We start from the raw sequence: 26,429 nt of genomic DNA, 5'->3' as shown, positions 1-26,429 counted from the left end.
CATTCACAAACCTCTCCAGCTTTGAAATGGCAGAAAGAAGCAGTTAGACTAGGTTGCCTCTGCGACAAATGGTGAGACGAGGAAGTACCATTTTGTGAGACTCTAGAAATGTCTAACTTTTGCCTCTTAAGGTTCTCCAATAAGTACTTTAAATCAGCCACACCAAAAATTATCCTTCAATAGGAGCATTATTCCCAGGATCTGTATGGATATCTCCCTTCCCTTCCCTTTTTTCCCTTCCCTTTTTTGCTTTTCCTTCCCTTCCTGTCTCCCCACCCCTCCCTTCCCTTCCCCTCCCCTCCCCTTCTTTCCTGGAATTACAGGTGCAAACTTCAACCCCACTAAGAAATGATGGCTTTTCATACTGACCAGATGAAGGATAGAGACCAGCACAAAATTCATTTTTAGACATATTTTTGGGTTTGCCAGAGCTCCACCTGGATCATGTCCCATCATTGTGGTAGGTGTGGTAGGTGTGAAGGGTGAAAGTCTCGTGATCTAGTACTGGGCTTGCACAATTGAACCTGTTCCTGCTGCAAATCTCCCATCTATGAGCATGCTATGTTGGAATACTGTAACTCCTCTAGGATTTGTGGAATTCCTGGCCTCACCAGCTCACTCAGAATGTGAGTGTGCAATCTTTGCCTGAACTGGTCAATGAAGGCTGAGTCAATCCAATCAAGATCTGCTGCCAATCATTTAAAATCAGCTAGGTAGAGCCTTACTCTTCTGTTGGCCTTGCTTAAGCTGCCAAATCTTGTAACTGCTGTCATTGCTTGGATTGGGTCTCTGAAAATCGCTTGGAATCTCCCCTTGAAGTTCTGATAATTATCCATGACTTGGTCATTGCCCTCTTTGATTGATCGTGGCCACTTGGCCACAAATTCCTTTAACAAACTTGACATAAAAGATATCCTTGTGGGGGTGTGTAGAAAATTCTGCAGCTAAAAACCAAAGAGTTTGACCGCAGATTCTTCCTCCCTCGAATGGACTCTCAGCTGGAGCATCTCCACTTCCACTCCAGCTGGTGATTCTACCATAATTAAGATTATTTAAAGAAACACAATTGTTCAGAGCTCTGATAAAAATCTTGGTGCAGTTTCACCACACAGTGAAAGAACTTTGAAGCATTTGCATTTTGGTGTTCAAAAATGAAAATGAAGATTTTTAAATCTAGAGCAGATTGTGCATATGAGAGAGAGAGAGAGAAAGAAAGAAGAGAGAGCGAGAGAAGAAGAGGAGAGAGGAAGAGAAACACCATTTCAGACAGGTGGCTGTCCAGTGGTGAAGCACCCACAACTTCTGAAGGAAAGCCATGCCACTGATTAATTCTTCTAACTGTCAGGAAATTCTCCTTAGTTCCAGGTTGCTTCTCTCCTCAATTAGTTTCCATCCGTTGCTTCTTGTCCTGCCTTCAGGGGCTTGACTCCCCCTTCTTTGGGGCAGCCCCTGAGATATTGGAACACTGTGATCATGTCTCCCCTGGTCCTTCTTTTTCTAGACTGGCCATGTCCAGCTCTTGCAACCGTTCTTCATATTTTGTCTCCCTGCCCTTAATCATCCTAATTGCCCCCTGCAAAGCTATTTTATACAAATTAAATAGCTTTGCATGGGAATGCATGGGTGAGATAGTTGGGCTAACTGCTTCTAACTGCTGTGGGGGTTTAAGCCAGTAACGGGAAAGGAAGGTAACACATGACACTCCAATGTTCTCATTTGTGGGTTTTGTGGTTTGGGGATATAAAAGACCTGGCTGAGGGGAACCTCCCCATGTCCTCCTTCTGCACAGAGCCACATCATCCTGCTTCAATCTCCACCTCGGGGTGTTTAGTTGGGCTTCAACACCCCAGACAAGGACCCAGAGTTAGACTGAAGCATCCTAAGGGACAGGTGAGTGCTGCTCTCCCACCTGGGGAGACATGGCAGGTGAGGTCCTTGCATCAGATCACTCCTGGGAGTCTCTCTCCATCTGAAGGGACCTCTTTAAAGTTGCTGCAGGTTCCAGAAGGGGCTCTGTGGGATGGTCCCTCAGGCAGGGAGCAAGGGATCAACTGGGTGATCTCTGGGAGAGAGAGAGAGAGAGACCCACAGAAGAGTCTTTCTAAGGGAGCCTCCTGCTGATTACATAGCAATGCAGAATCCAGTGTGACCCACCAAGGGTGTTTCATGACCATGGTGAGAGAAACAGCTGGTCACATGCAAAAATGTGAGACCAATTCTGGGACTTTCAGCTTGGTCCCAGTTTGATGTTGGGTCCTCCTTCCTGAGGGGGACTTTGCGTGAGCCTAGCTCCCCCTCCCCCACTTCTTCCCCTCTCTGCAGGAAAGGAAGGAAGACGATGGGGCGAATCATCTTTCTGAGCTTCAGCTTGCTGGTCGTGGCCTTCTTCCTAAGTGGTGAGTTTGAGAAGGGTCTCTCGTATCTGGAGAGGTCGGGTCTCTTGCCTCTGGACCCCTTTATGGTTCGATCCCCAAGAATCCTCTCTCTGAAGTTGCTTTTTATTTCTGTTTTGCTTATTGTGCTGGCTCCTACTTAAGTGATTATCCACTAGGAGTCCAAGAGCTTCTTGCTACTACTACTCTGGAGCCTGACACCACCTATTCTATACCTGTGCATTTGGTTTTTTCTCTCCTAAATGTAGAAATGTACTTTTCTCACCACTGAATTTCATTTTGTTAGATGAGGCCCAATGTTCAAATCTGATGAGCTTCTTCCGTATCTTGAAGTGTTCTTGAAGTGAAGATTCTCAGTCATCCAGGTCATGGTTGTCCCAAAGATGCTTTTTTCAGGAGGCAACTGGACTTTCTTGTTTTTTCTTTAAAGATGTTTCACTTCTCATCCAAGAAGCGTCTTCAGCTCTGACTGACTCATCCTTCCCTTCCCCACCATCCAGTCACAGCTGAAGACGCTTCTTGGATGAGAAGTGAAACATCTTTAAAGAAAAAACAAGAAAGTCCAGTTGCCTCCTGAAAAAGCACCTTTGGGTGCTCTGTATCTTGAGCCTATATCTTCTGGAGTGTTGGCTATTCTACCCAGCTTGGTGTCATCTGCAAATTTGATGAGCTTCCTTCTATCCCCTAGTCTAAATCGTTTATGAATGATAAACCATCCAACCCATAAACCATCATTTATGAATGGTAAGCTGAATGATAAACCATCCAAAATGGATAGGTCAACACAAGGCATGCAGCTTCAAAGAATTTAACCAAGGTTCACCCTAAGAAAAGCTTTGGACAATCTACAAATGCAGCTCCTGTATCTAACCCAAATCAGTTTTGGTTTATTGTCATCGAAGATGTATGCAACTTAGCAGGTTAAGAATGTTCTACAGACCCAGAGGTCTCCTCCTCTTCCTCCTCCTCCTTTTCTCCTGGCCATCTTCTGATTGGACTTCCTCTCTTCCCACACAGGTGCCAAAGGGTGCTGTTGTCCCCATGATTGGCTTTCCAGGAATGGGTTTTGCTACAAGATCCACGATCAACTGAAGACCTGGAAGGATGCAGAGGTTAGAAGTGCTGTGTGACCATGAATATTCTAGTCCAAGTGGAGAAGACGAGGCAGAGCCTTGTGAAGCACCCAAGTATCCTCTGGCTGGGTTGAAGACCCATCAAGGGAGATCTGGATGGGCGCATGAAGAGTTGCCTTGTGGCGAGATGGGCAGCAAACAAATGTAATAAATAAATAAAATGAAAAGGTAGCAAAGATCATAAGTTTGAAATAAACCAAAATGCAAGTATCATATGGACTAAATTCATATTCAAATTCAGAAAAGAGCTGGAAGGGACCTTGTAGGTCTTCTAGTCCAACCCCCTGCTCAAACAGGAGACCCTCTACCATTCCAGACAAATGGCTGCCCAGTCTCTTCTTAAAAACCTCCAGTGATGGAGCACCCACAACTTCTGGAGGCAAGCAGTTCCACTGGTTAATTGTTCTCACTTTGTACTGTATAGGCTTTCATGGCCAATATCTGTTGGGTAGGGTTGAGCTTCAAGGTTGAGTGACTATCTTGTAGATGTCAGATTTTCTGATCTTACACTGGCAACTCTGGCTGTCATCTTCAGGCATCTTAAGACCATCTTGCCTTTGAGTTTAACTGATGGACCAAAGTCAGGAACTCAAGTTCTCTGCTCTCCTCTTGTGGCTAAGCAGAACTTGACAGAGAAGGTCTGGTTGCCATGTCCTGATTTGGTTAGTTATCCAGGTTACAACCTGCAGACTCCAGCAAGGACATCTATGGGATTCAACAAAGATGGTAGCCAGGACCATATAATCAGATCACTCCTGTTTCCTCCCATGCACAAACACGAACACACAAATGTGTTCCTTCTCTGCTGAATAAGTGCCTTTCTCTGTTGTTGCTCTTCCCAGATGTTCTGCAGGAAACACAAGCCAGGCTGCCACCTCGCCTCCATCCACAATATGGCAGAGTCAGCTGACTTGGCCGAGTACATCTCTGACTATCTCACAAAGAAGGGGAATGTCTGGATTGGATTAAACGATGCACAGAAGGTGGGTCCTTTCTATCGTTCATATTTATCAATCCCTTTTACAGAGCTTTTTTTTTTTTTTTTTTAAATTTGATTTATATGCCGCCTTTCTCCGGAGACTCAGGGCGGCTTACAATGCGTTAAGCAATAGCCTTCATACTTTTGTATATTTATACAAAGTCAGCTTATTGCCCCCACAAACTGGGTCCTGGATCCTTTTTGAAGGATCCTCCCATAGATCTGAACTAGACTGTGTTGTTTCTCCTTGTCATATAATATATGTGGGTACGTGCATAATTTTGTATTTATTTATTCATTTTGTCATGATTATGTAGTGTATATTGGAGGTGGAGTCCCTTTGAGAGCTGTATGTAATGAAATTTCATTTTAGTGTATGCTGATTAGTGTACATTCAAAGTAACAATAAAGTTAGTCTAAGTCTCTAAGAAGGTCGGGATCTCTCTGCCAAAATACCTCGCCTTGGACAAAACCTCTGGAAAATGTTACTTACTCCAGTCCTGTCTCTCCTTCCCCTCACTAACCTTTCCTGCCCAGTTGAAGAACTGACAGCTGTCTTTAACAGTTCCCGCTCTGACCCCCATCTCAGCATCCAGGCCTTCTCTCACACTCAGCTCCCCCTTCAGTCTGCCTTCCTCTTGAGGGCCCATTGACTGGCCTCTGAAGCTTCTTGGATCTCTGGTGAGCCATTAACATGGTGGGGTTCATTCCTTCCCCCTTGATCTATATCTCCGGAGTTTTGCTGGTGGTCTCCCACACAAGGACTCTTTGATTTTGAGCCTAATTATCTTTCTGATATCAACCCGTATCGGCCAGGGCTGTCACCAAGTTGGGCATGAGGCAATGAGGCTCTCAAGCTAAACTGGTGACTTCATGGACACCTAAAGATAATTTACTTCTGAGTCATTTTTTTCCTCCGGATCTTCTGATCCTCACCTATACGAGCATTCACCAAGTTTAACTCTGCTTCATTGTTCCAGATCAACTACAATTGTCTGGATAGATGAGAAAGAGAGAGAGGGAGGGAGATCTGTTTTTTATTACCCACTTGAAACTCTCCACCCATGGTCCCTGCAGAACCAGAGCACCTTCCTTAGTTGGCTTCTCTGCCCTTACAGAAACGTGTCTGGGAATGGACAGACAGAACCTGCATTGACTACTTATCCTGGAAACCAGGAGAGCCAAACAACGAATTGGAAAAAGAGTTCTGCGTTGAGCTCAGGGCCGACTTCGGTAAGCCAAGGTGATGGGGAGGAAGGGGAAGATGTCCTCCTCAACAATGAGGACCTATTGATGCATCTTGGAACATTCACCGGTTGGCAACTGATGACCTTTGACGAACAAAAATCAAGGCCATTTATTGATCCCTTGGATTCTAAGTTCTCACAGGCCAACCCAAACACAACACAGTCCAGTACGGCCAAGTGAACACAGAATTCCCATGGGACACTTCTTCTGTGCAAGCTACGATGTCTAACGGAAGGGCCTCTTTGCAAGCCAATATACTGGTACCCATCCAGGGGTGTCCTTAGCACATGGTTAAAAAAAGGTCACCATAGGGGCCATGACAGTGAAATCAAAGCCCCACCCCCACCCCCAATTTTCAGCTCTTTGGTCGAAAGAGATGGACCAAAAACTCAAGGTCGCTGCTCTCCTCTTGTAGCTAAGCAGAATCTGACAGGCAAGGTCTGGTTGCCATGTCCTGACTTGGCTAGGTTAGTTATCTAGGTTACAACCTGCTGAACCCCAAGTCTGTTTTAGCAGAAGAGGTTCTCCACCTGGGGTATCCTCGTGTCCTGCCAATGAGGGAGAAGCCAGTGAAATGAGTCACTTCGAAAGAGGGATCAAACTTTCTCTTTTGCCCCCAGATCATAAGCAGTGGAACGATGTAGACTGTGCATCCTTGCGTGCTTTTATCTGCCAGTGCAAATACTAGTGCAAGCAGCTCCTTTGCCTGCTCCAGAGTGAGTGAAGCACTTGCTGAAGCCTGGAGAATCAAGGAAGCCCCCCTGCATGCCAAAATCTCTGCTCTGCTGCACCCCTTCGCTTCATGAATGCTTTTTGTAACTTGCATCTGACTTTGCTCATTCTGGTGGGCCAGAAGATCCAATAAATTCTGTCTTGGTATGACCGGCCTCCTTTATTTTTGAGCCCCAGGAGATGGTTGAGGTCTAAAGTGCAAGACCCCAGAATGCAAGCCTTGGCATTAAAGTGGGGGAGGGTGTCTCTTAAGAAGGACCATCCATTGATGCTACGATGCTTTCTTCTTCTATGTAGGTCAGCCTCTTTTCTCAAGCATCTTCCATAAGGAAAATTGGGGGACAATAATAATATTTTCTGCTCCCCTGTCCAATGCCCACACATCTGCCTAGGGCAGATCAGGAAATGTCTCCCAAACACACACACACCCCGAAATGACAGGCCCCTGCATATCAAAAGGAAGCCACCCCTTATGATGACACAAATTGACCCAAAGTATGGCTGCTACGATCATTAGAAACCATTATTACTGTGTGGAGACTGAGAGCCTTTGGTCCTCCACAAAGTGGGAGGACTGTTGAATGGTAAAATCCCCTGGGACATCTACCACCACCACCACCACCTCAAGCCAGGTCGCACATCAACCACAACCTCAAAATAAGATAGAAATAAACAATTAAACTTTTTCCGCCTGCATAGATATAGTACTTGGGCTGCAGTTGATTAAACGTGTCTCTGCAGGAAATGGAATCCTCTCAAAATAAGGGAAATCTTTTATTGCCATAGTGCTCCCTGATGCTTGAACCCTCATAAATTTTCACACCAAGAAGAGATTTGCACATCTAAGATCAATGCACACCACAGGACAAAAAAAACATAGAATATAGAATAATAGAATAATAGAGGTCTCCCCTGCTCAATAGAATTGAATAGAAATAGAATTCTTTATTGGCCAAGTGTGATTGGACACACAAGGAATTTGTCTTTGGTGCATACGCTCTCAGTGTACATAAAAGAAAAATAAAATATATTCATCAAGAATCATAAGATACAACACTTAGTGATAGTCATAGGTTACTAATAAGCAAGCAAATCATACTAGGAAACAAATAAAAACAATATAAATCGTAAATATCCAATCAACATGGTTATAGTCATAAGTGGGAGGAGATAGATAGTAGTAAGGGTGAGAAGAATAATAGTAATACAGTCTTAGTGAATAGTTTGACATTGTTGAGGGAGTTAAGTTGTTTAGCAGAGTGATGATGTTCGGGAAAAAACTGTCCTTGTGTCTAGTTGTTCTGGTGTGCAGGGCTCTATAGCGTCGTTTTGAGGGTAGGAGTTGAAACAGTTTATGTTTCAATTTATACATAAATTTATGAAATTTATGAAATTTATGAAGCATGAATAAATTTATGTTTCAATTTCAAAAACAGGAGACCTTATATCATTTGAGACAAATGGTTGACCAGCCTCTCTTGAAAAGCCTCCAGTGATGGAGCCCCCACAGCTTCTGGAGCCAACCTGTTCCATTGGTTGATTGCTCTCACTGTGCCCCACACTCTCGGCTCATATTGAAGTGATTGCCCACTAGGATTCCAAGATCCCTCTCACAATTACTGGCATTTAAGCCAAATTTCACCCAGTCTATAGTTGGTTTTTCTTTCTCGTCTTCTACATTTGGCATTCTGACCTTGTAATGTTGTAATTGCTGGACTGTCAAAATTATACTGTCAAAATAAATCTTACCACCAGTTTAAGCCGGGGTCGTGGGCTTATTCATCTGACAGTGGAATGGACAAGGAATTTACTTCCAACAGAGCTATAATGAATGACAAAGGTATGATAGAATTCAGTCTAAATCTTAGTTTCTCTAATGCCCCGATTTTAACTTTTAACTTTTTGCATACACTCCCAGCATCCTTTGCTCATCCTTTCCAGGACCCCCACGGCTTGGGAGGTGCACTCTGAGTAAAAGCACTCTGACTAAAAGTTCGCTCAGACTTTTATCTGAAACGTTTCTTGGTTAATTACAACATATCAATCTTCGTTATTTCTTTCACAAGGTTGGTGTCACACTTGATGGATTATGTTTTTCACTTTTGGCACAAGATTACATGTGTCGTTGTACAAGTTTACTCATAACAAAATATTCCTAACTGTATCTCATGTCGGAAGTTTCTTGCTCTGCACCTGGGGCTCATTTGTCAGTTTCGCAAAGAAGCCGGCAAAGAAAAGGGAAGCTTACACAATAATTTAAACAGTTCTTGCTTTTGGTGGCGTGTTTCTACATGTTTTGATTATTTCCTGGCTGACTCAGTGTAGAGGATATTTTTAGTCTTTTCCTTTCTCCTTTTTTTTTTTTTGTTAGCCAAGAGGAAAACCACAAAACCGCAAACCAGCAGGGGGCGCCCTCCCTGAACTGTCCCTGACCTGCTTTTTCTGGGATTCCTAGAGGGCACTTTGCTGTGGCTTCCCCAGGATTTAAAGGGGACTTTCCCTATTTCATTATTTCATGTTCCTCATTGTTTTATATTCTTAAGCAATCAAGCTGTCAATGCCAGCATGCTCTCCGTTCAATTTGGAACAAGCCACTTTTTTTCCCCAACAGAAACTGGCAGTGATTTTTAGATAATTCATTTTATTGTTTTAAAATGCTTTAAGTATTTTGATTGTTATAGACATGTAGGAAGTTAGCACCCACCCTCTCCTAGAAGAATGAAATATTTTAGGAACTATTTAAAAAGGCAGAATATATTTCCCTGGATGAGAAATGGAGAAACATGTTTTAAAGACAAAGCAGCTTCCTGCCTCCCCCCACCTTTCTCAATGGACCAGCATCTGCAACACAGTAGGACCAGTGGTGGGTTGCTCCCGGTTCGCACCGGTTCACAAGAACCGGTAGTAAAAATTTGCAGTAATTTGGAGAACCGGTAATAACATTGGCTGGCCACGCCCCCGAACCGGTCCCCAGCCTGGTCGCTGCTCGCTTACCCCGCCCACTTCATCAGTACAACCTCTTTGGCCGAAAAAAATGCTTTTAAAAGTAAAAAAAAAAGTCTCTGATGATCATGCGGCTCAGCTGAGATCATCAGAGGCTTTTAAAAGCATTTTTTTACAATCTCTTCAGCCGAAGAGGTTGTAGGGGGAAAAATGCCTTTCAAAGCCTCTGGTGATCCCAGCTGAGTTGTCTGATCGTCAGAGGCTTCTAAAAGCATTTTTTTCTGCAACCTCTTAATGACTTTTTATGTCATTGTTGTTTTTGTGTCAATTTTTAAATTTTCTTTGTTGACCTCCCCTCCTTAATCTTCTCTCTCCCTCCCTCCCCCCCCCCCCATATATATATATACATACAGCCTCATGGAACCTACAAGCAAATACAAAGCTTTTCTCCTGTAAGTGCTGCTAATCAAGGTATTTTGACTGTGCAGGCAACACGTCATGGCTTGTAAAACGTTTGATAACCACATTTTCATTGCCCCAGAAGCAAAATACCCTCTATCAAAAAGCAAACACTATAACCAGTTTGTGTTTATGCAGTTTTATTGTTCCTGTGTAAGGTGTATTTTGGCTGACGATGTCATTGCTTTCCTACTGTTGATTTTTACTTGTTAATTGTGTTGGAACTGTGGAGGATTGTGATAAAAGTTTTCTTTGTTTGCCTATCAATTTCTGCCAGGACTGACCTTGTCTTCTCCTTTGGTGAAGGTCCACATAGCATCTGTGGGTTGGAACAAACTTCTCCACTTCTGGAGAAGCCCTGGTGATCAGGCCTGGACACAGCCTGAAATGGCATTGGTCAAATTTGGAGAGTTTGGGATGGGAGGTGCTACAACTATTTTCCACCTCCAGGACTTTTCAGTGGCTTCTAATACATTCAACTATAGCATCCTTCTGGGCCAACTTCTGGAGTTGGGAGTGGGAGACAACCATGGAGAGAGAGAATTTTGCACACATTTGTCTGGTGCACCAATTGCTCCCCTTCCTGGACCGGGAGGCTCTGCTCATGGTCACTCAGGTCTTGGTCACCTCCTGTTTGGATGACTGCAGTGTGCTATCCATCAGGCTGCCCTTGAAGACTATCCAGAAGGTACAACTGGTCCAGAATGCAGCAATGCACAAAATGATAGTTTCTCCTAGATTGGGCCATGCAACCCCATGGTGGCATGAGTTGCTCTGCCTCCTAGTTTCCTTTCAGGTGCAACTCAAGGTGCTGGTTGTTACCTTTAAAGCCTTCTATGGCACTGAGCAAGGTTATCTAGATTAACAGATTAATAGAGTTGGAAGGTGCCTTGGAGGTCATCTAGTCCAACCCCCCACCCAAGCAGGAGACCCTACACCATTTCTGACAGAGGGCCGTCCAGTCTCTTCTTGAAAGCCTCCAGGGATGAAGCTCCCACAACTTCAAAAGGCAACTTCTGTTCCGTGGGTTGATTGCTCTCATTGTCAGAAAATTCCTCCTTATTTCCAGGTTGAATCTCTCCTTGGTCAGTTTCCATCCATTATCCCTTGTCTGGGCTTCAGGTGCCTTGGAAAACAGCTTGACCCCCTCCTCTCTCTGGCAGCCCTTCAAATATTGGAAGACTGCTCTCCTGTATCCCCTGGCCCTTCTCTTCACTAGCCTAGCCAGGCCCAGTTCCTGCAACTGTTCTTCATGTGTTTTAGCCTCCAGTCCCCTCATCATCCTGGTTGCTCTCCTTTGCACTTTTTCTAGAGTCTCAATATCTTTTTTATAGGTGTGGTCTTATTAGGGCTTTATAGAGTGGTATTAGTACCTCCCTTGATCTTGATTGTATCCCTCTGTTAATGCACTTTAGGATTGCATTGGCTTTTTTGGCTTCCACCACACACTGCTGGCTCATATTTAGCTGGTTGTCCACTAAGACTTCAAAATCCCTCTCAGTCACTGCTATTAAACCTGGTTTCACCCAGTCTATATGTGTGGCTGTTGGTTTTTCTTACCTAAGTGTAGGACTTTACTTTTCTCTCCACTGAATTTCATTTTGTTAGATAGGTCCCAGTGTTCAAGTTTATGTTGATCTCTTCCTATAGACCTCAACCCATCCTATCAGTTAGGAGGGCAAATTCCTAGTCCCTTCCCTTAAACATTACATATTATGGGCTCTAGAAAGTCTGGCTTTTTGCTGGCAGCCCCTGTCCTGTGGAAGTTCCTTTCCCCTTGGATTTCGGCAGGCCTCTGCTCCCCTGGCCCTCCAAAAATCAGGTAAGATTTTCCCACAAGCGCCAGGACAGGATGAGGCCTGAACGAGGGACAGCATGCAGAAGGAAGCTTCAGGTTGGTGCCAGGTTTTTGCTCCTAATAGATACCTGTCTGTTACATTGCTGTATTATTGATGTTGGTTTAATTATTGATTGGTAGACACCCAGAGGAAAGTACAAGATGAGCAGCTATGTAAATGTTTTAAATAAATACATAAAATACATCTGATTAAACCCCCAGGGATACGACTTATGTGTGCTTAGCCTGTTGCTGAAAGTTGTTGCAAGAAAGCTACATCCTGGTTGTTAGGCAAAAATTTCCACACACACCCAAAGAAATCCATCCTCCTGCCTTTCCTTGCCTATAAATGCCGCCCTTCCCTTTGCTGGAGGGAAGCCTGGAGTTGCCACTGAGCAGACTTGCTACCTGTGGAGGCAAAGGGACAGGTGAGTGCGGCTCTCCCACCTGTGGACACCTGACAGGTGAGGCCCCTGCAGGAGATGGCTCCTGCCTGTCTCTCTCTCTCCCTCTCCATCTGAAGGGACCTCTTGCAGGGGGCTGCAGGTGATGTCCAGGTTGCAACTGGGGGTCTGCAGGAGGGTCCCTCAGGCAGGGAGGAAGGGCTCTATTGGGGATATAGAAAGAGGGAACCTTTCTAAGGGAAGCCCCCTCCCCATTACACAGTAACACAGGTTCCACTGTGACCCACCAAGGATGTTGCATGGCCAAGGGATCTAGTTGGGCGAGTCCAAAACTGCCAAAGAAACTGGGGGGGGGAGCTTGGTCCCAGGTTGGATGTGAGGTGGCCCTTCCTGAGGGCCTCCCCACCCATCTCATCCTCTCTTCCCCTTCTCCCCTCTTTGCTTCTCTCTGCAGGGAAGGAAGGAAGACCATGGGGCGATTCTCCTTTCTGAGCTTCGGCTTGCTGGTTGTGGCCCTCTCTCTAAGTGGTGAGTTCAAGCAGAGTCTCTCCTGTTTGGAAAGACTCTTGCATATGAATCCCTTCCTGATTTCATCCCCCAACATCCTCTCACTGAAGTTGCCTTTATTCTTTTATTATTGTGCAATTTAGACCGCACTGTATCTCTCTGCTCCAAAACTCAGAACTGTTTGCAACAATGGAAAAAATAAAGCAAAATTAATACAATTGAAATACAGAATAAATTAAAAGTTAAACCCTTGCAAAGGATACATCCATTTATCATTAAAAATACAGGGCCCTCTCCACGTTTACCCTGGGGATCAGGCTCTATGGCAGCCACATAGAAGTTGGCCTTCCCTTCTCTCACGGACTAAGAGCTGAGCATCCAGAGGGGCACCTGAAGAGAGGCGTCTGCTGGGCGGTGGGGAGCAGGGGGAGGAGTCCCACAAATAATCAGCTGTTAAGCCATTTGGGGTTCGGCAGTTTTGGGGCATCCAGGAGTAGAGTGGAGATCCCTCTGGACAGGCCCATACTTTGCATTGCTTGATAGCTTGGCTGATGCCTTCTGCAGCAGTTGCAATTTCAGGAGACTTTTAAGGTGGCCCCACATCAACCAGGTTGCAGTAGTCTAGATAGGTTGGAGCTAAAGCGGGGTAATTGTTGCTCGGTCTGACTGGCTAAGGAAGGTTCAGAGTTGGCACCAGAGTTCCAAGTGTGCAAACAGGCTTAATCTGTTTTTTTTTTCTGGCTTGGCATGCTTAAATAAATGATAGAGCAACCAAAGTGACAAATTAACACAAAACATGCAAAAGGAGCCTGGTGGCACAGTGGTTAGAGAGCAGTACTGCAGGCTAATTCTGCCCTCTGCCAGCAGTTCGATTATCACCGGCTCAAGGTTGACTCAGCCTTCCGTCCTTCTGAGGTCAGTAAAATGAGGAACCAGATTGTTGAGGGCAAGAGGCTGACTATGTAAATCACTTAGAGAGGGATGTAAAACACTATGAAGTGGTACATAAAGCTAAATGGTGTTGCTAATTTCCAGGAAATTAACCAAAGCTAACCCAAAAATGCAGGCTCTGTGCTCAGAACCCAAGTCAATTTCAATTTACAGTCATCCAAAAAGTTTGTAATTCAGCAGGTTAAGCATTCTCTGCAGACCGAGCTGTCTCCTCCTCCTTCTGCTGGCCATCTTCTCATTGGGGTTCCTCTCTTCCCACACAGGAGCCAGAGGCTGTTGTCCCCACGAATGGTTCTCCAGGAGTAGCTTTTGCTACAAGGTCTTCGATGAAGCAAAGACCTGGGAAGAGGCAGAGGTTCGAAGCGCTGGTTGTGTGTCTGTGAATCTCCTAGCCCAGGAGGAGGAGAAGTCTAGGCAGAGCCTAAATTTAAATCCAGGCAGTTCTCTGGTTGGGCTGAAGTGGAGAGCCACTAGGCTGAGTGCATGAATAGGTAGTGAAGCTCATGATTTTTAGGATAGTCTGGAATGCAAATATTCTGCGGACTATGTAAGCTTTCATGGGCAGTATCTGTTGGTTGGTCATTGTGGAGCTTCAAGGTTGAGTGACCATCTTCTAGACCACAGATTTCCTGATCTCTCACTGGCATCTACAGACCAGCTTGCCTGTAAAATGATGGGGGGAGGGGAAGTGCAACCAAGATGATTAAAGGCCTGGAGACTAAAACATTTGAAGAACCATTGCAGGATTTGGGTTTGGCCAGTCTAGAGAAAAGAAGGACTAGGGGAGACATGATAGCAGTCTTCCAATATATGAGGGGCTGCCAGAAAGAAGAGGGGGTCAATTTATTTGCCAAAGCACCAGAAGGCAAGACAAGAAACAATGGATGGAACTAATCAAGGAGAGAAGCAACTGGGAATTAAGGAGAAACTTCCTTACAGTGAGGACAATTAACCAGTGGAACAGCTGGCCATCGGAAGTTTTGGGTGCTTCATCACTGGAGGTTTTTAAGAAGAGACTGGACTGTCACTTGTCTGAAATGGTAGAGGGTCTCCTGCTTGAGCAGGGGGCTGGACTAGAAGACCTCCAAGGTCCCCTCCAGCTCTATTTTGATTGATTGATTGATTGATTGATTGATTGATTGATTGATTGATTGAGTTTAACTCATGAGTTGAAGTTAGCAACTGTTGGGGAACTGCAGACTCCAGCAAGGTCATTTGTGATGTTCAACAAAGTCAAGACGGTGGGGAAAGAATCTTTCTCCATGGGGAAAGATTTCCTTTTTTCCCCTCACCTGCACAAGAAAAAAACCCAACACACGTAAACACAAACACGTCTTTCTTTCCTGCTGACCAAGTGCCCTTCTCTGTTGTGGCTCTCTTGCAGAAGTACTGCAGGCAGTACAATCACGGCTGCCACCTGGCCTCCCTCGACAGCAAGGAAGAGTTAGAGGACATGGCTGTGCACATCTCCCAGAAATTCAAGGTCAACATCTGGATTGGATTGAGTCGTCCATCGCATGTAGGTCCTTTTCCATTGCTCAAGTCCTTCCGGGAATCCTCGTTCAAACTCGGGTGGGCCGTTCATTTAGGGACTGCAGAGCCCGGCCTGAGAGGATTGTCCTTCTTCTTCTTTTATTTTGTGTAGATATTGTTCATGTTGATTACCGGCACCATTTCACCTTCGGCTCTGTTGCGTTTTCAGTACTTGAAAAATGCTTCTCGTATAGAGGTAGTCCTCAATTTATGGCCATACCTGAGCCCAAAATTTATGTTGAGACCTTTGTTAAGTGTGTTTTGCCCCATTTTATGACCTTTCTTCCCACAGTTGTTAAGTGAATCATTGGAGTTGGGTTTTTTTTTTAAGTTTTTTATTAATAATACAAAATTAAAAAAACATTGGCCATAGATATGACATCACTGGTTCCAAACATCTTCCGTCACTTTAGAGTAATATTAGTACTCCTATAAACATACAGTTCTTAAGCTTTGTTCACTCTTTAAACATAATATGATATGATATTAATACTTTTTCCCTTATTTCTGTATATTTATCTATAATAACACCTATATTTTTGTTCTAACACTATACAGTGGTTCATTGGAGTTGTTCAATTAGTAAAATGGTTGTTAAGTGAATCCGTCTTCCCGCCTGACTTTGCTTTCAGAAGGTGGCAAAACCGGATCACATGACCCGGATCACATGACCCCAGGACACGGCGACCGTCATAAATTCCAAAAGTGTTGGGATTTTTGATCACGTGACCATGGGGAGGCTGCAACCATTGTAGGTGTGAAAAATGGCCCTAAGTCACTTTTTCCAGTGCTGTTCTAACTTTGAACGGTCACTAAATGAAGTGTTGTAAGTCGAGGACTAACTGTACAAAGAAAGGAAGTTTCCCTGGAATTGAGCTCAGCTCCTGGTGATTTTATGAATACAAAGGTTATTTTCTGCTTAAAAACCCAAAGCTGCCCCTCCCTCCCCATCTCCAGGATCTCCCATCTCAGTTTCCAAGAGTGATCCAGAGCCCTGGAATTTTGCTGGTGGACTCTGATCCAAGGGCTCATAAATTTTGACTCTGCTGATCTTTTTGAGATCCATCAGTGTCTTCCAGGCTGCCTCAATGTTGGCCATCAGGCGAAATGGCTCCCAGGCTGAGCCGGTGATTTCACAAACAGTTCCAGATAGTTTTCTCTAGATCTCCTGATCATCACTAATAACACTTAACAAGAGCATTGAGACTTATATACCCACTTTATGTTTATTCAAGAGCGTAGAACAGGGGTGAAATCTAAAATTTGTTACTACCGGTTCTGTGGGTGAGCTTGGTTGGGGGCGTGGGGTGTAATGTGACTGGGTGTGCATGGCCAACTGTTTTTTTTTTTTTTTACTTTTAAAAGCATTTTTTCTACAACCTTAAGAGGTTGAGAAAAAAATGCTTTTAGAAGCCTCTGACGATCAGGCAACTCAACTGGGATCTCCAGAGGCTTTTAAAGGCATTTTTTTCCTGCTTTTAAAAGCAGAAAAAAGCTTTTAGAAGCTTCTGACGATCCCAGCTGAGCCGCACGATCATCAGAGGCTTTTTTTTTTTACTTCTAAAAGCATTTTTTCGGCTGAACAGATTGTAGAAAAAAATGCTTTTAAAAGTAAAAAAAACAGCCTCTGATGATCGCGCGGCTCAGCTGGGCATGGGGAGGGGCAGGCATTTTTGTTACCGGTTCTCCGAATCACTCGCTGCCATCGCTACCGGATCGGGCGATACGGTCCGAACCGGGAGCATTTCACTCCTGGCATAGAAACAGCACTTGTGGTATCTACAATTTGAGGCAGAGAGATTGGTAATATTTATAGGAAAGGCAGTCCTTTATAGCAATAACAATAGCACTTAGACATATATCTCTGCATAATGTTTTACAGCCCTCTCTAAGCAGTTTATAGAGTCAGCCTCTTGCCCCCAACAGTCATTTTACCAACCTTGGAAGGATGGAAGGTTGAGTCAACCTTGACCTGATCAGGAACAAACTCCTGGCAGTCGGCAGAGTCAGCCTGCAATGCTACATTCTAACCACTGTGACACCACTTTTCTAAGAATTTATCCACTTATCCAAGAATTTATGAAGTTTAATCCTATTTAACTGTTCTAGATCAACTGAAAACAACTACAGATGGAGAAAAGGAAACTTAATTATCTCTTTGCTCTGAGCTTTGAAACCTGCCAACTTTTCTCTATCTGCCCCTGGGCTCTGCCAAGCCAGAGCCCCCTCCTCAATTAGCTAATGTGGCTTCCCTATCATTACAGAAAGAAGACTGGAAGTGGAGTGATGGCTCCAAACTCAGCTACACACCCTGGAAATCAGGAAAATCCAACAACAAGCAGACGAATGAGAACTGCGTTGAGCTCTGGGCTGAGTCAGGTAAGCCAAGGTGGGGGGAAGGGGAGAGTTAAGGATGCACTTCCAACAATGAGGACCATTTCATGCATCTTGGAAAGCTCATTGCTTGGCAACTGGTGGCCTTTGGCAAACAAAAATGAAAGCCATCATTCCTTCAAAAGCTCAACATTTATGTACCAATGATTATAGGACCATCATCTTACAATGAGATAAATAAACAAGCTATATCTTAATCTGGGATGGGATGGGATGGGATGGGATGGGATGGGATGGGATGGGATGGAGTGGGGTGGGGTAGGGTAGGGTAGGGTAGGGTAGAGTAGAGTAGAGTAGAGTAGAGTAGAGTAGAGTAGAGTAGAGTAGAGTAGAATACAGCAATCGCAATAGCAATAGCACTTAAGACTTATATACTGCTTCACAGGGCTTTACACCCCTCTCTAAGCGGTTTTACAGAGTCAGCCTCTTGCCTCCAACAATCTGGGTCCTCATTTTACCCACTTCGGAAGGATGGAAGGCTGAGTCAACCCTGAGCCTGGTGAGGTTTGAACTGCTAAATTTCAGGCAGCCAGCAGTCAACAGAAGTAGCCTACAGTCTTGCCCTCTAACCACTGCACCACCATGGCTCATATAGGAAGGGAAGGGAAGGGAAGGGAAGGGAAGGGAAGGGAAGGGAAGGGAAGGGAAGGGAAGAGAAGAGAAGAGAAGAGAAGAGAAGAGAAGAGAAGAGAAGAGAAGAGAAGAGAAGAGAAGAGAAGAGAAGAGAAGAGAAGAGAAGAGAAGAGAAGAGAAAACAGAACAGAACAGAAGGCAGCATGCTGTGGCTATTCTCACATAAGGGCAACAATGGCTATTTATGAAATGGTACATTTTGGCCAGCATATCACAAGAGCAACCACAGCATGCCGATGGCTCTTCTGTGCAAGCTACGATGTCTAATTGAGGGCCGCTTTGCAAGCCAAGTATACTGGTTCTCACACCCATCATCCAGGGACGCCCTTAGCACATGGGGTGGGAAGGGCCCTTATAACACTCATGACTGTGAAATCAATGCTGCACCCAGTTTTGACCTGCAAAAGAGATCGACCAAAATCTCAGGTCCTTTGCTGCCCTCTTGCGGCTGAGCAGAGCTTGACAGGCAAAATCTGGTTGCCGTATCCTGATTTCTTGGCTAAGTAAGTTATCTTGCTTATAGCAACCTGCTGAACCCAAAGCCCACATTCGCACATGAAGTTCTCCACCTGTGGTATCCACCTGTCCCCCTGCAAAGGAGGGAGAAGCCACTGAAAAGCTCTTCTGGGACTCTCAGGGAGTCACTGCAAAAGAGTAACCAAACTTTATCTTTTGCTGTCCAGGTTACAAGAACTGGAACAATGAGAACTGTGCATCCTTGCGTCCGTTCTTCTGCCAGTGCTTAATCTAGTGCACATTTCTCCTGCTCCAGAGGGAGTGAAGCACCTGGTGAAGTCTGGAGAAGCAAGGAAGCACCCCTGCCTATCAAAACTTCTGCTCTGCACCCCTTCGCTTCATGGATGCTTTCTGTAGCTTGGATCTGACTTCGTTTGTTCTCATAGGCCAGAAGGTCAAATAAATTCTCTCTAGCATGACTGGCCTCCTTTATTTTGCAGAGCCAGGAGACTGTTGAAATCCAAAGCTCAAGATCCCCAAATCTTCTGCATGACAAGACTTGGCATTCAAGGGGGAGGGGGGAGGATATCATTTAAGAAGAACCATCTTCTGATGCAATGATGCTTTCTTGCATGTCCGTCTCATTTTAATTGGAAGGCTGGGAATCTGCTTGGCCTCAGCACTATTTTTCTGCCCCCAAAGTTGATTTGTTTGCAATTCCCACTCTGTATGGAGAATCCTGCTACAAAGGGCATGGGAATGGGGTGGTAGAGTGGATCCCTGAAGGTTGTGTCTTCACTAGCTGCTCTGTCAGGGCTGCAAAGATCAGAACATCCACTGGATGGCAACAAATAGCCCATGATGCTCTAGCCCTCAGATCCCTCTAGTAGTCCAAGGCCTTAGTGGGAACCCACTCGGCTCTCCCTCTACCTATGTTGCTTCCACATTTGGGGAGAAGAGAGCCCACTGCTGAGGGATTCTTTCCACCTAACAGAATAACAAAATAACAGAGTTGGAAGGGACCTGGGAGGTCTTCTAGTCCAACCCCCTTCTCAGGCAGGAGATCCTAGGCCATTTCAGACAAATGATTGTCCAATCTCTTGTAAAAAACCTCCCGTGATGGAGCACCCACAACTTCTGGTGGCAAGCTGTTCCACTGATTAATCATTCTCACTGTTAGGAAGTTTCTCCTTAGTTCCAGGTTGCTTCTCTCCTTGATGAGTTTCCATCTGTTGCTTCTCGTCCTACCTTCAGATGCTTTGGAGAAGAGGTTGATCCCCTTTTCTTTGGGGCAGCCCCTTAGATATTGGAAGGCTACTTTCATGTTCCCCCTAGTCCTTCTTTTCATTAAACTAGACATGCCCAATTCATCTGGCTTTTGCGTGCTTGTTTTGCTGTCGAATAAACTCTCCCTCAGGTGTTGTGTGCTCATTTATCCAGTTGCGGAATGGAACGGAATTTTGTTCTAACAATTGGCAACCACAAAGGGACCCTGAGGTTAACCTGACTGATGGATCTAGCCTGGGTTTCTTCACCCGAGCCAGCATTGGGCCATTTGTCTGGAGGGTCTGGAATCTGCCCACCTCAGTACAGGTAGTAAAGAGACTCCTGGATTTGGACAAAACAACTTCCTGAACTGACAAATGCTTTAAACTCTGAAAAATCTGCCTGCCTCTCTTCCTCTGTTTCCTTCTCTCTTTTTCTTCCCTAAGAAATAAGAAATCAACAAGGAGAGTTCTGGTTTTCAGGGGGTTGGGTGGGAGTGGGCTTTATCCAGATATGTCTGTACATGCATGTGGGTTTTGTCTTTCTGTCTTTCTGAACACACACTGTTCTCGTGTGTGTGTGTTTCTTTCTTCCAGCTCTACAGGGTACAAGAAAAGAAGTAACTTTTTTAAAAAAAAAAATATTAGAATTTGGGAACCCCTAAATCTTAGACACAGCTAAAAAAATTTGTGACAACACTAAGCTAATATGAATAGACAATAGATCTTATTTTTTTTGTTGTTATACATTTTTTATTTTATTTTTATACATACATCAACATCAATATGTGAACAGTGTGGCATCTGGGTATCCTTCATTGTGATACAAATAACAACACTTTCATCAATAGTATTTGTTACATTGGTTAAGTTCATATACTCCTGATATTAATATTAATATTTGTATTAAGATATAATTTTTCATTATTTAATTATTCAATATTTCAATATACCATTCTAATGCCAATTACAATATTATTTAAGCTTACATATTAGTACCATCTTTCCAATCTAGTCTTTCCATTTATTTTTTTCATTTATTCTATCTAGTCGGGCCTTCTTTACTAATCCTAATATAATACACATATTGTGTTATAATATAATCCATCCTAACATCACCCACCATATTATTTAAACATACATATTAAATTCATCTTTCAACCTCTAATCTTCAGATGGCTTGCTTTCAGATGTTATGGGTGGTCCATCATTGGAGGTTTTTAAGAACATACTGGACATCCATTTGTCTGAAATGGTGTAGGGTAGGGGTGTCAAATTTGTGATGACACATCATCATGTGACGTATCACAATTTTGACATATCTGTCAAAATGCACTTGACATATCTGGCCCACAGGAGGGAGGGAGGGAGGGAGGAGGGATTTAAATATCTTGCATTATATAAAATGCCCTTGGATTCATTTCTAGAACACCAGCTACAAACTACAATGAGAACTGAATTCTGATTTCTCTTCCTGACTAGCTACGTTTCAAGGTAGAACGAAGCTAGTCAGTTTTGCTCTCTTCCTTCCGCTGCGTCCCCCAGCCCTGGTACAACTAAATGAACCCTGTGCCAGCTAACAAGCCCCAGATGTGAGTTTTGCCCCAGAGGGTCCCTTCTCCCTGTCCTTCTAACTAACCAAGGTACATTTTCCCCCATGGGTACCACCTCTCACGGATAATGCACAAACTATGAGGATTGCTTCTGTTGTGAGAATGAGCCTCTAGACATCTCCCTTCTTGCTGCACGGACAGACATTCGGATGAGGCACCCCAGTCTCATTGCACCTAAACCTGTCTTGAGAGAACTTTAGGACAGCATGATTCTCCTTCGACCACAGCTGGTCTTCAACAGGTGAGATAAGCAGACAAGGTGAGACAGTTTGTGGTCTTCAAAGATCTTCCTAATCATTGTGGGGAGGCATTGGCAGGGAGGGATCCGTTCTTGGGAGGGCAAGTGAAGTGGTGAGGAGCCAAGAATTCCCAGATATCTGAGTCCACCTGGCAATCTCCACTTAGGGGGGTCTCAGACATGTCAAAGACCTACTTCTCCCTAAGGGAGCCACAGGTTGAGCCACCAACAATCCAGCTTTTTTTATCCTTCCTGGAGCTTGGATTGGAAACAGCTTTGACCAAAGTGTCCTTTCAGAAGTCTCAAAGGTGCTTTTTCAAAAGTTCAACTGGACTGCTTTTTTCCTTGAGGAACTCAATCTGCCCTTTAAGGGTTGCTGTTTGTTTTCTTTTTAATTTATGTATTATATTCATTTTATTTTTTAATTTTTGTTGCCTGAGGGACCTGTGTTTATCCCAAGCATGTTTAAACTCGGTTATTTAGAATTGATCCACCGCCTCTGGTGGAAGTTGGTTCCAAGCTTCTGCTACTCTTTCTATGAAGTCCAACTTTCAAGCATGACTTTCGAACTTCCCTCCTGTCCGTTTGAGGTGATGCCCTTTGTGTCCTTCGTTTCTGCTTAGTATTGAAAATACTGCATTCTAGATCCTTATAAACACCCTGGATATATTTATTAAGGTATTAAAGTTTCAATCGTGCCCTGCTTGTCCTTCTGTCCTCCAGATAGTGCATTCTCGGCTCCTCCAATCTCAGAGGAACTGTGATTGAGCAAGGGGTTGGACTAGAAGACCTCCAAGTTCCCTTCCAAATCTGCTGTTCTGTTGTTCTGTTATTTCAGAGAAGATCATCTCCCAAAGCAGAGGGCTCTTTGGAAGGTTGAAGAAGTGTGTCCTTCTGCAGGATGATGATTCGTGAAGAAGGTGACCCAAAACCAGCTGCTTCAGGTGAAAGCATCACCTAAGGATGCCAATGATTCTAGAAGGCAGAGTTGAAGCATTGCTACTTCCTCAGCAGAATTCATGGCACTGATTTGGGGGTCTCCTAATCCATTTGCTCACTCACCTATTAGGGAAGGTCATCTGGTGGGACCCAGAAGCAGAGCCTTTTCTGCCTCAGCTCCCACCCTTTATAATGTTAGAAGAAATAGCCATCTGGCTCAGTTCCAAGTGGGGAGAAAGACACTGGAAACATGGAGGCTGATTGGAAAGATGGCTTATTGATGACAGGACCACATGGGTTTGAGGTTCTGGGCAGCTGACCACATGGAGTTGAGAGAGGGAGAGGTATTTATATCTTCTCTTGGGCCCTTGCCCTTGAGCTTCCTGTTCCTGTGCAAGAAATGTATTCTATTGGTTGTCAGAGTCCCGGGGAGGGGGGGGGGGCTATGCAGGGGTCATAGCTAAAAAAATTTTAGGTTGTCTGAATGAAGTTTGATTGAAACCTGAACTCTCTGAGATGATGCAATGGGGAACCTTGTGTCCCGAAACGTTGTTGGGCCATTCCTATTGTGTCTGAATGGCTTTCCTGGTTTGGATCTTGAGCGAGGGCTGATCCTGCCATTCTACCTAATTCTGCCTTTGTTCAAAATATTCTGTCTTGAATGGATTACCAAATCTGCATTTCTAAAAGCTGGCCTTAATATCTCCTTATGGCCAGGGAACTGTGGCTCTGAGTTTCTGTCTCCCTTAAGATTTCTCTTTCTCTTTTAGGGGAAATCTAATATTCTGCCTTTTTAAATATTTCTCAACGTATTGCATTCTTCTAGGAGAGAAGTGGGTGCTAATTGTCTACAATAACATCACATTCCCCCCCTCCCAAGTGGTTAGTTTGGCTCCAACCCTGATGGACCTACAAACATGGTTATGCCAAGATGCTTGGGAATCTGGTTGTGGTTCAGACTCTACTGGACGCCTATATTCATGATTTTCACTTCCTATTTTTCTGTTTCTTAGGTGTAATTTTTGGTTTTCAAATGAGGTTATCTTGTTTGGCTGATTTTTGGAGTTGTTTCTTGGTTATATTATATGGTGGTTTCTCATGATATGAGCTGCCCAGAATCACAAATGTGAAATAGGCAGCTCTACAAATTGAACAAATGAAACAAAGGATTCAATATTTGTCTTGGCCCTGGAAAATGGTTTGGATACCAAACTTGGAAAGGATTTTACTCAGAGTTTCTCATCATGTCAAAAGCCCCAGGAAAGCAGGGGGAGAACTAAGTTGCTCCCCCCCAGTTCTGCACCTCCAATCTAACTCATCACACCCAGGGGCTAATTCTAAGTCAAAACAGTACAAGAAAAACATACAATAATACAGTTGGCAGGGACCTGGGAAGTCTTCCAGTCCCACCCCATGCTTGCTCGTGTAGGAGACTCATACCATTCCAGACAGATGGTTGTCCAGTGTTAGCCTCTAGCCCCTTAACCATTCTTCTTGTGGAAGGGAGGGAGGGAGGGAGGGAGGGAGGGAGGGAGGGAGGGAGGAAGGAAGGAAGGAAGGAAAGAAGGAAGGAAGGAAGGAAGGAAGGAAGGAAGGAAGGAAGGAAGGAAGGAAGGAAGGAAGGAAGTCCTTAAAACATCAACCCAAATATATATATTTGACCCTTAATACAGGTTGTCTTTAAATATAAGAGATTCTTAATATTTCATTCTCCACAGAGACCCCAAAGAATGACTTTGTCATTTTGCCTCTCCAAAATTCATTACTCCTCTTTGCTTTCTTGACATGCATCTTTCTGTTTTTGCCAGCTGTTTCTTTTCTCCCTCATGGAAGCCCAGAACAAAACCCATGGGACAGGATTCATCCTCCTTGGTTTGTCCAGCCTCCTGAGCCATGAAATACACCTTTTCTTGGTGTTCGTTGCTGACTATTTGGTCACTTTGATGAGCAACTTCATGATCATAATCTTAATTCTCCTGGATTCCCGTCTCCACAGCCCCATGTACTTCTTCCTCAGCCAGCTCTCCTGCTTGGATATCTGCCTTTCTTCTGTGGTGGTACCAAAGATCCTGGTGAACTTCCTATGCCAGCAGTACACCATCTCCTACAACCAGTGCCTGGCACAAGCCTTCTTCCTGGTTGGCTTCGCAGGATGTGAGCCGGCACTACTGGCCGTCATGGCCTATGACCGCTACGCTGCCATCTGCCAACCTTTGCACTATGCCCACCTGATGAGGAGCAAGGTCTGCATCCAGATGTCCGTGGCCGTTTGGCTCTGGGGCTTCCTGGATTCAGCTATCTATGCTGCTCTGGCCTCCAAGTTGGATTTCTGTGGACACCTCCTGGTTCCTCACATGTTTTGTGACGTCCCCCCATTATTGAAAATTGCCTGCAGTGACACTTCAGTCCACAAGTTAGTCAGTTACATCAACAGCACCTTGGTGGGCCTTGTCCCTGTTCTGCTCATCGTCCTGTCCTATTTCTACATTTTGTCCTCCATTCTGCAGATCCGCTCCAAGATCGGCAGGCGCAAAGCCTTCTCCACCTGCGCTTCACACCTTGCTGTAGTAACACTCTTTGTTGGAAACGCTTTTGTGAACTACAACCAGCCCAGTGCTGGCTACTCTCTAGAGGTGGACACTTTGATCTCCACCATGTTTTGCATTGTCACCCCTATGCTGAACCCCTTGATCTATACTCTCCGCAACAAGGAAGTGAAGGGGGCCCTGAAGAAGCTTCTCAAAATCTAGAAGATGGGGCAGGCTTCATTGTGTGGTGTGCTGTTGTGTGTGTATATATGAGAAAAGTGAGATGGTTTCATAGGAACTGGTCAAAAAAAACCATGGCTACCAACCTGCCTTCCACTGAGGAGCTATATACTGCACGAGTCAAAAAGAGGGCTGTGAAAATATCTACAGACCCGCCACATCCTGGACATAAACTGTTTTAATTCCTACCCTCAAAATGATGCACACCAGAACAACTAGACACAAGGACAGTTTTTCCCCCGAACGCCATCACTCTGCTAAACAAATAATTTCCTCAACACTGTCAAATTACTTACTAAGACTGTATTACTATTCTTCTTCTCATCCTTCCTAGGACCTATCTCCTCCCACTTGTGACTGTATGACTATAACCATGTTGCTTGTATCTTTACGATTTATATTTTTATTTGTTTCCTAGTATGATTTGATTGCTTATTAGTAACCTATGACTATCACTAAGTGTTGCATCTTATGATTCTTGATTAATGTATTTTATTTTTCTTTATGTACACCTAGAGCGTATGCACCAAAGACAAATTCCTTATGTGTCCAGTCACACTTGGCCAATAAAGAATTCTATTCCATTCTATTCAATGGACTTACTCAAAATACCATAAAACATTTCCTATGAGACAATGGAAGATATTATATTAATTCAGCATTCTGTGCTCTTTCCTAACTAGGTCCCTACAAGAAGCAAAACAAGATGCCTTTGAGTAGATGTTTACTTTCATTAACAACAACAACAACTGTATTGTACATCTTGCAAATCTGCCAACCCCGGAGAGACAGGCTCAATAGCCATCTTATCAGTTTCAAGAAACAGCTGAAGATTAAGTTTAGTTGTGGTCTGGATGGACTTAATTCTTTCAAGAGCCCCTTTTTTCAGTCATTCCTGGGAGTGATCATAATAATATCAATTCCGTGTAATAATTCAGTAATTCAAATACTCAATAAAAAGCTCAATTTGTATTCAGCACTTGTGTTCATTTTATTGCCAATAA

At 44.2% G+C, this 26,429-nt stretch overlaps 3 protein-coding genes across 4 annotated transcripts; all 3 read left to right on the top strand.

The window, feature by feature from the left end:
* The first annotated feature begins 1,662 nt into the window (after positions 1 to 1,662).
* LOC117672942 (C-type lectin lectoxin-Thr1-like) lies at positions 1,663 to 6,632 on the top strand. 2 transcript variants are annotated; one of them, XM_087873545.1, is made up of 6 exons: positions 1,663 to 1,890; positions 2,323 to 2,396; positions 3,411 to 3,505; positions 4,369 to 4,509; positions 5,624 to 5,738; positions 6,374 to 6,632. In XM_087873545.1, exons 2-6 carry the CDS (start codon positions 2,339 to 2,341, stop codon positions 6,439 to 6,441), a joined length of 477 nt encoding a protein of 158 aa, XP_087729671.1. In that variant the 5' UTR covers positions 1,663 to 1,890; positions 2,323 to 2,338; the 3' UTR covers positions 6,442 to 6,632. The 2 variants fall into 2 exon arrangements, with proteins under 2 accessions (XP_087729671.1, XP_087729672.1); XM_087873546.1 differs by lacking the exon at positions 1,663 to 1,890 and having other exon boundaries at positions 2,279 to 2,396.
* A 5,966-nt stretch (positions 6,633 to 12,598) lies between these two features.
* On the top strand, positions 12,599 to 16,160 carry LOC132711442 (C-type lectin lectoxin-Thr1-like). Its single transcript, XM_087873490.1, has 4 exons — positions 12,599 to 12,656; positions 13,850 to 13,941; positions 14,971 to 15,105; positions 16,077 to 16,160. Exons 1-4 carry the CDS (start codon positions 12,599 to 12,601, stop codon positions 16,158 to 16,160), a joined length of 369 nt encoding a protein of 122 aa, XP_087729616.1.
* An 8,177-nt stretch (positions 16,161 to 24,337) lies between these two features.
* LOC117672944 (olfactory receptor 5V1-like) lies at positions 24,338 to 25,407 on the top strand. The gene has a single exon (XM_034430033.2). It carries the CDS (start codon positions 24,484 to 24,486, stop codon positions 25,405 to 25,407), a length of 924 nt encoding a protein of 307 aa, XP_034285924.2. The 5' UTR covers positions 24,338 to 24,483.
* Positions 25,408 to 26,429: the final 1,022 nt, after the last annotated feature.

The sequence above is a fragment of the Pantherophis guttatus genome, chromosome 7 (assembly GCF_059756535.1).
Source record: "Pantherophis guttatus breed Tessera chromosome 7, ASM5975653v1, whole genome shotgun sequence".
Taxonomy (NCBI): Eukaryota; Metazoa; Chordata; class Lepidosauria; order Squamata; family Colubridae; genus Pantherophis; species Pantherophis guttatus.
Note: the sequence above shows the minus strand (reverse complement) of the source record. Positions and strands in the feature narration are given on the sequence as shown.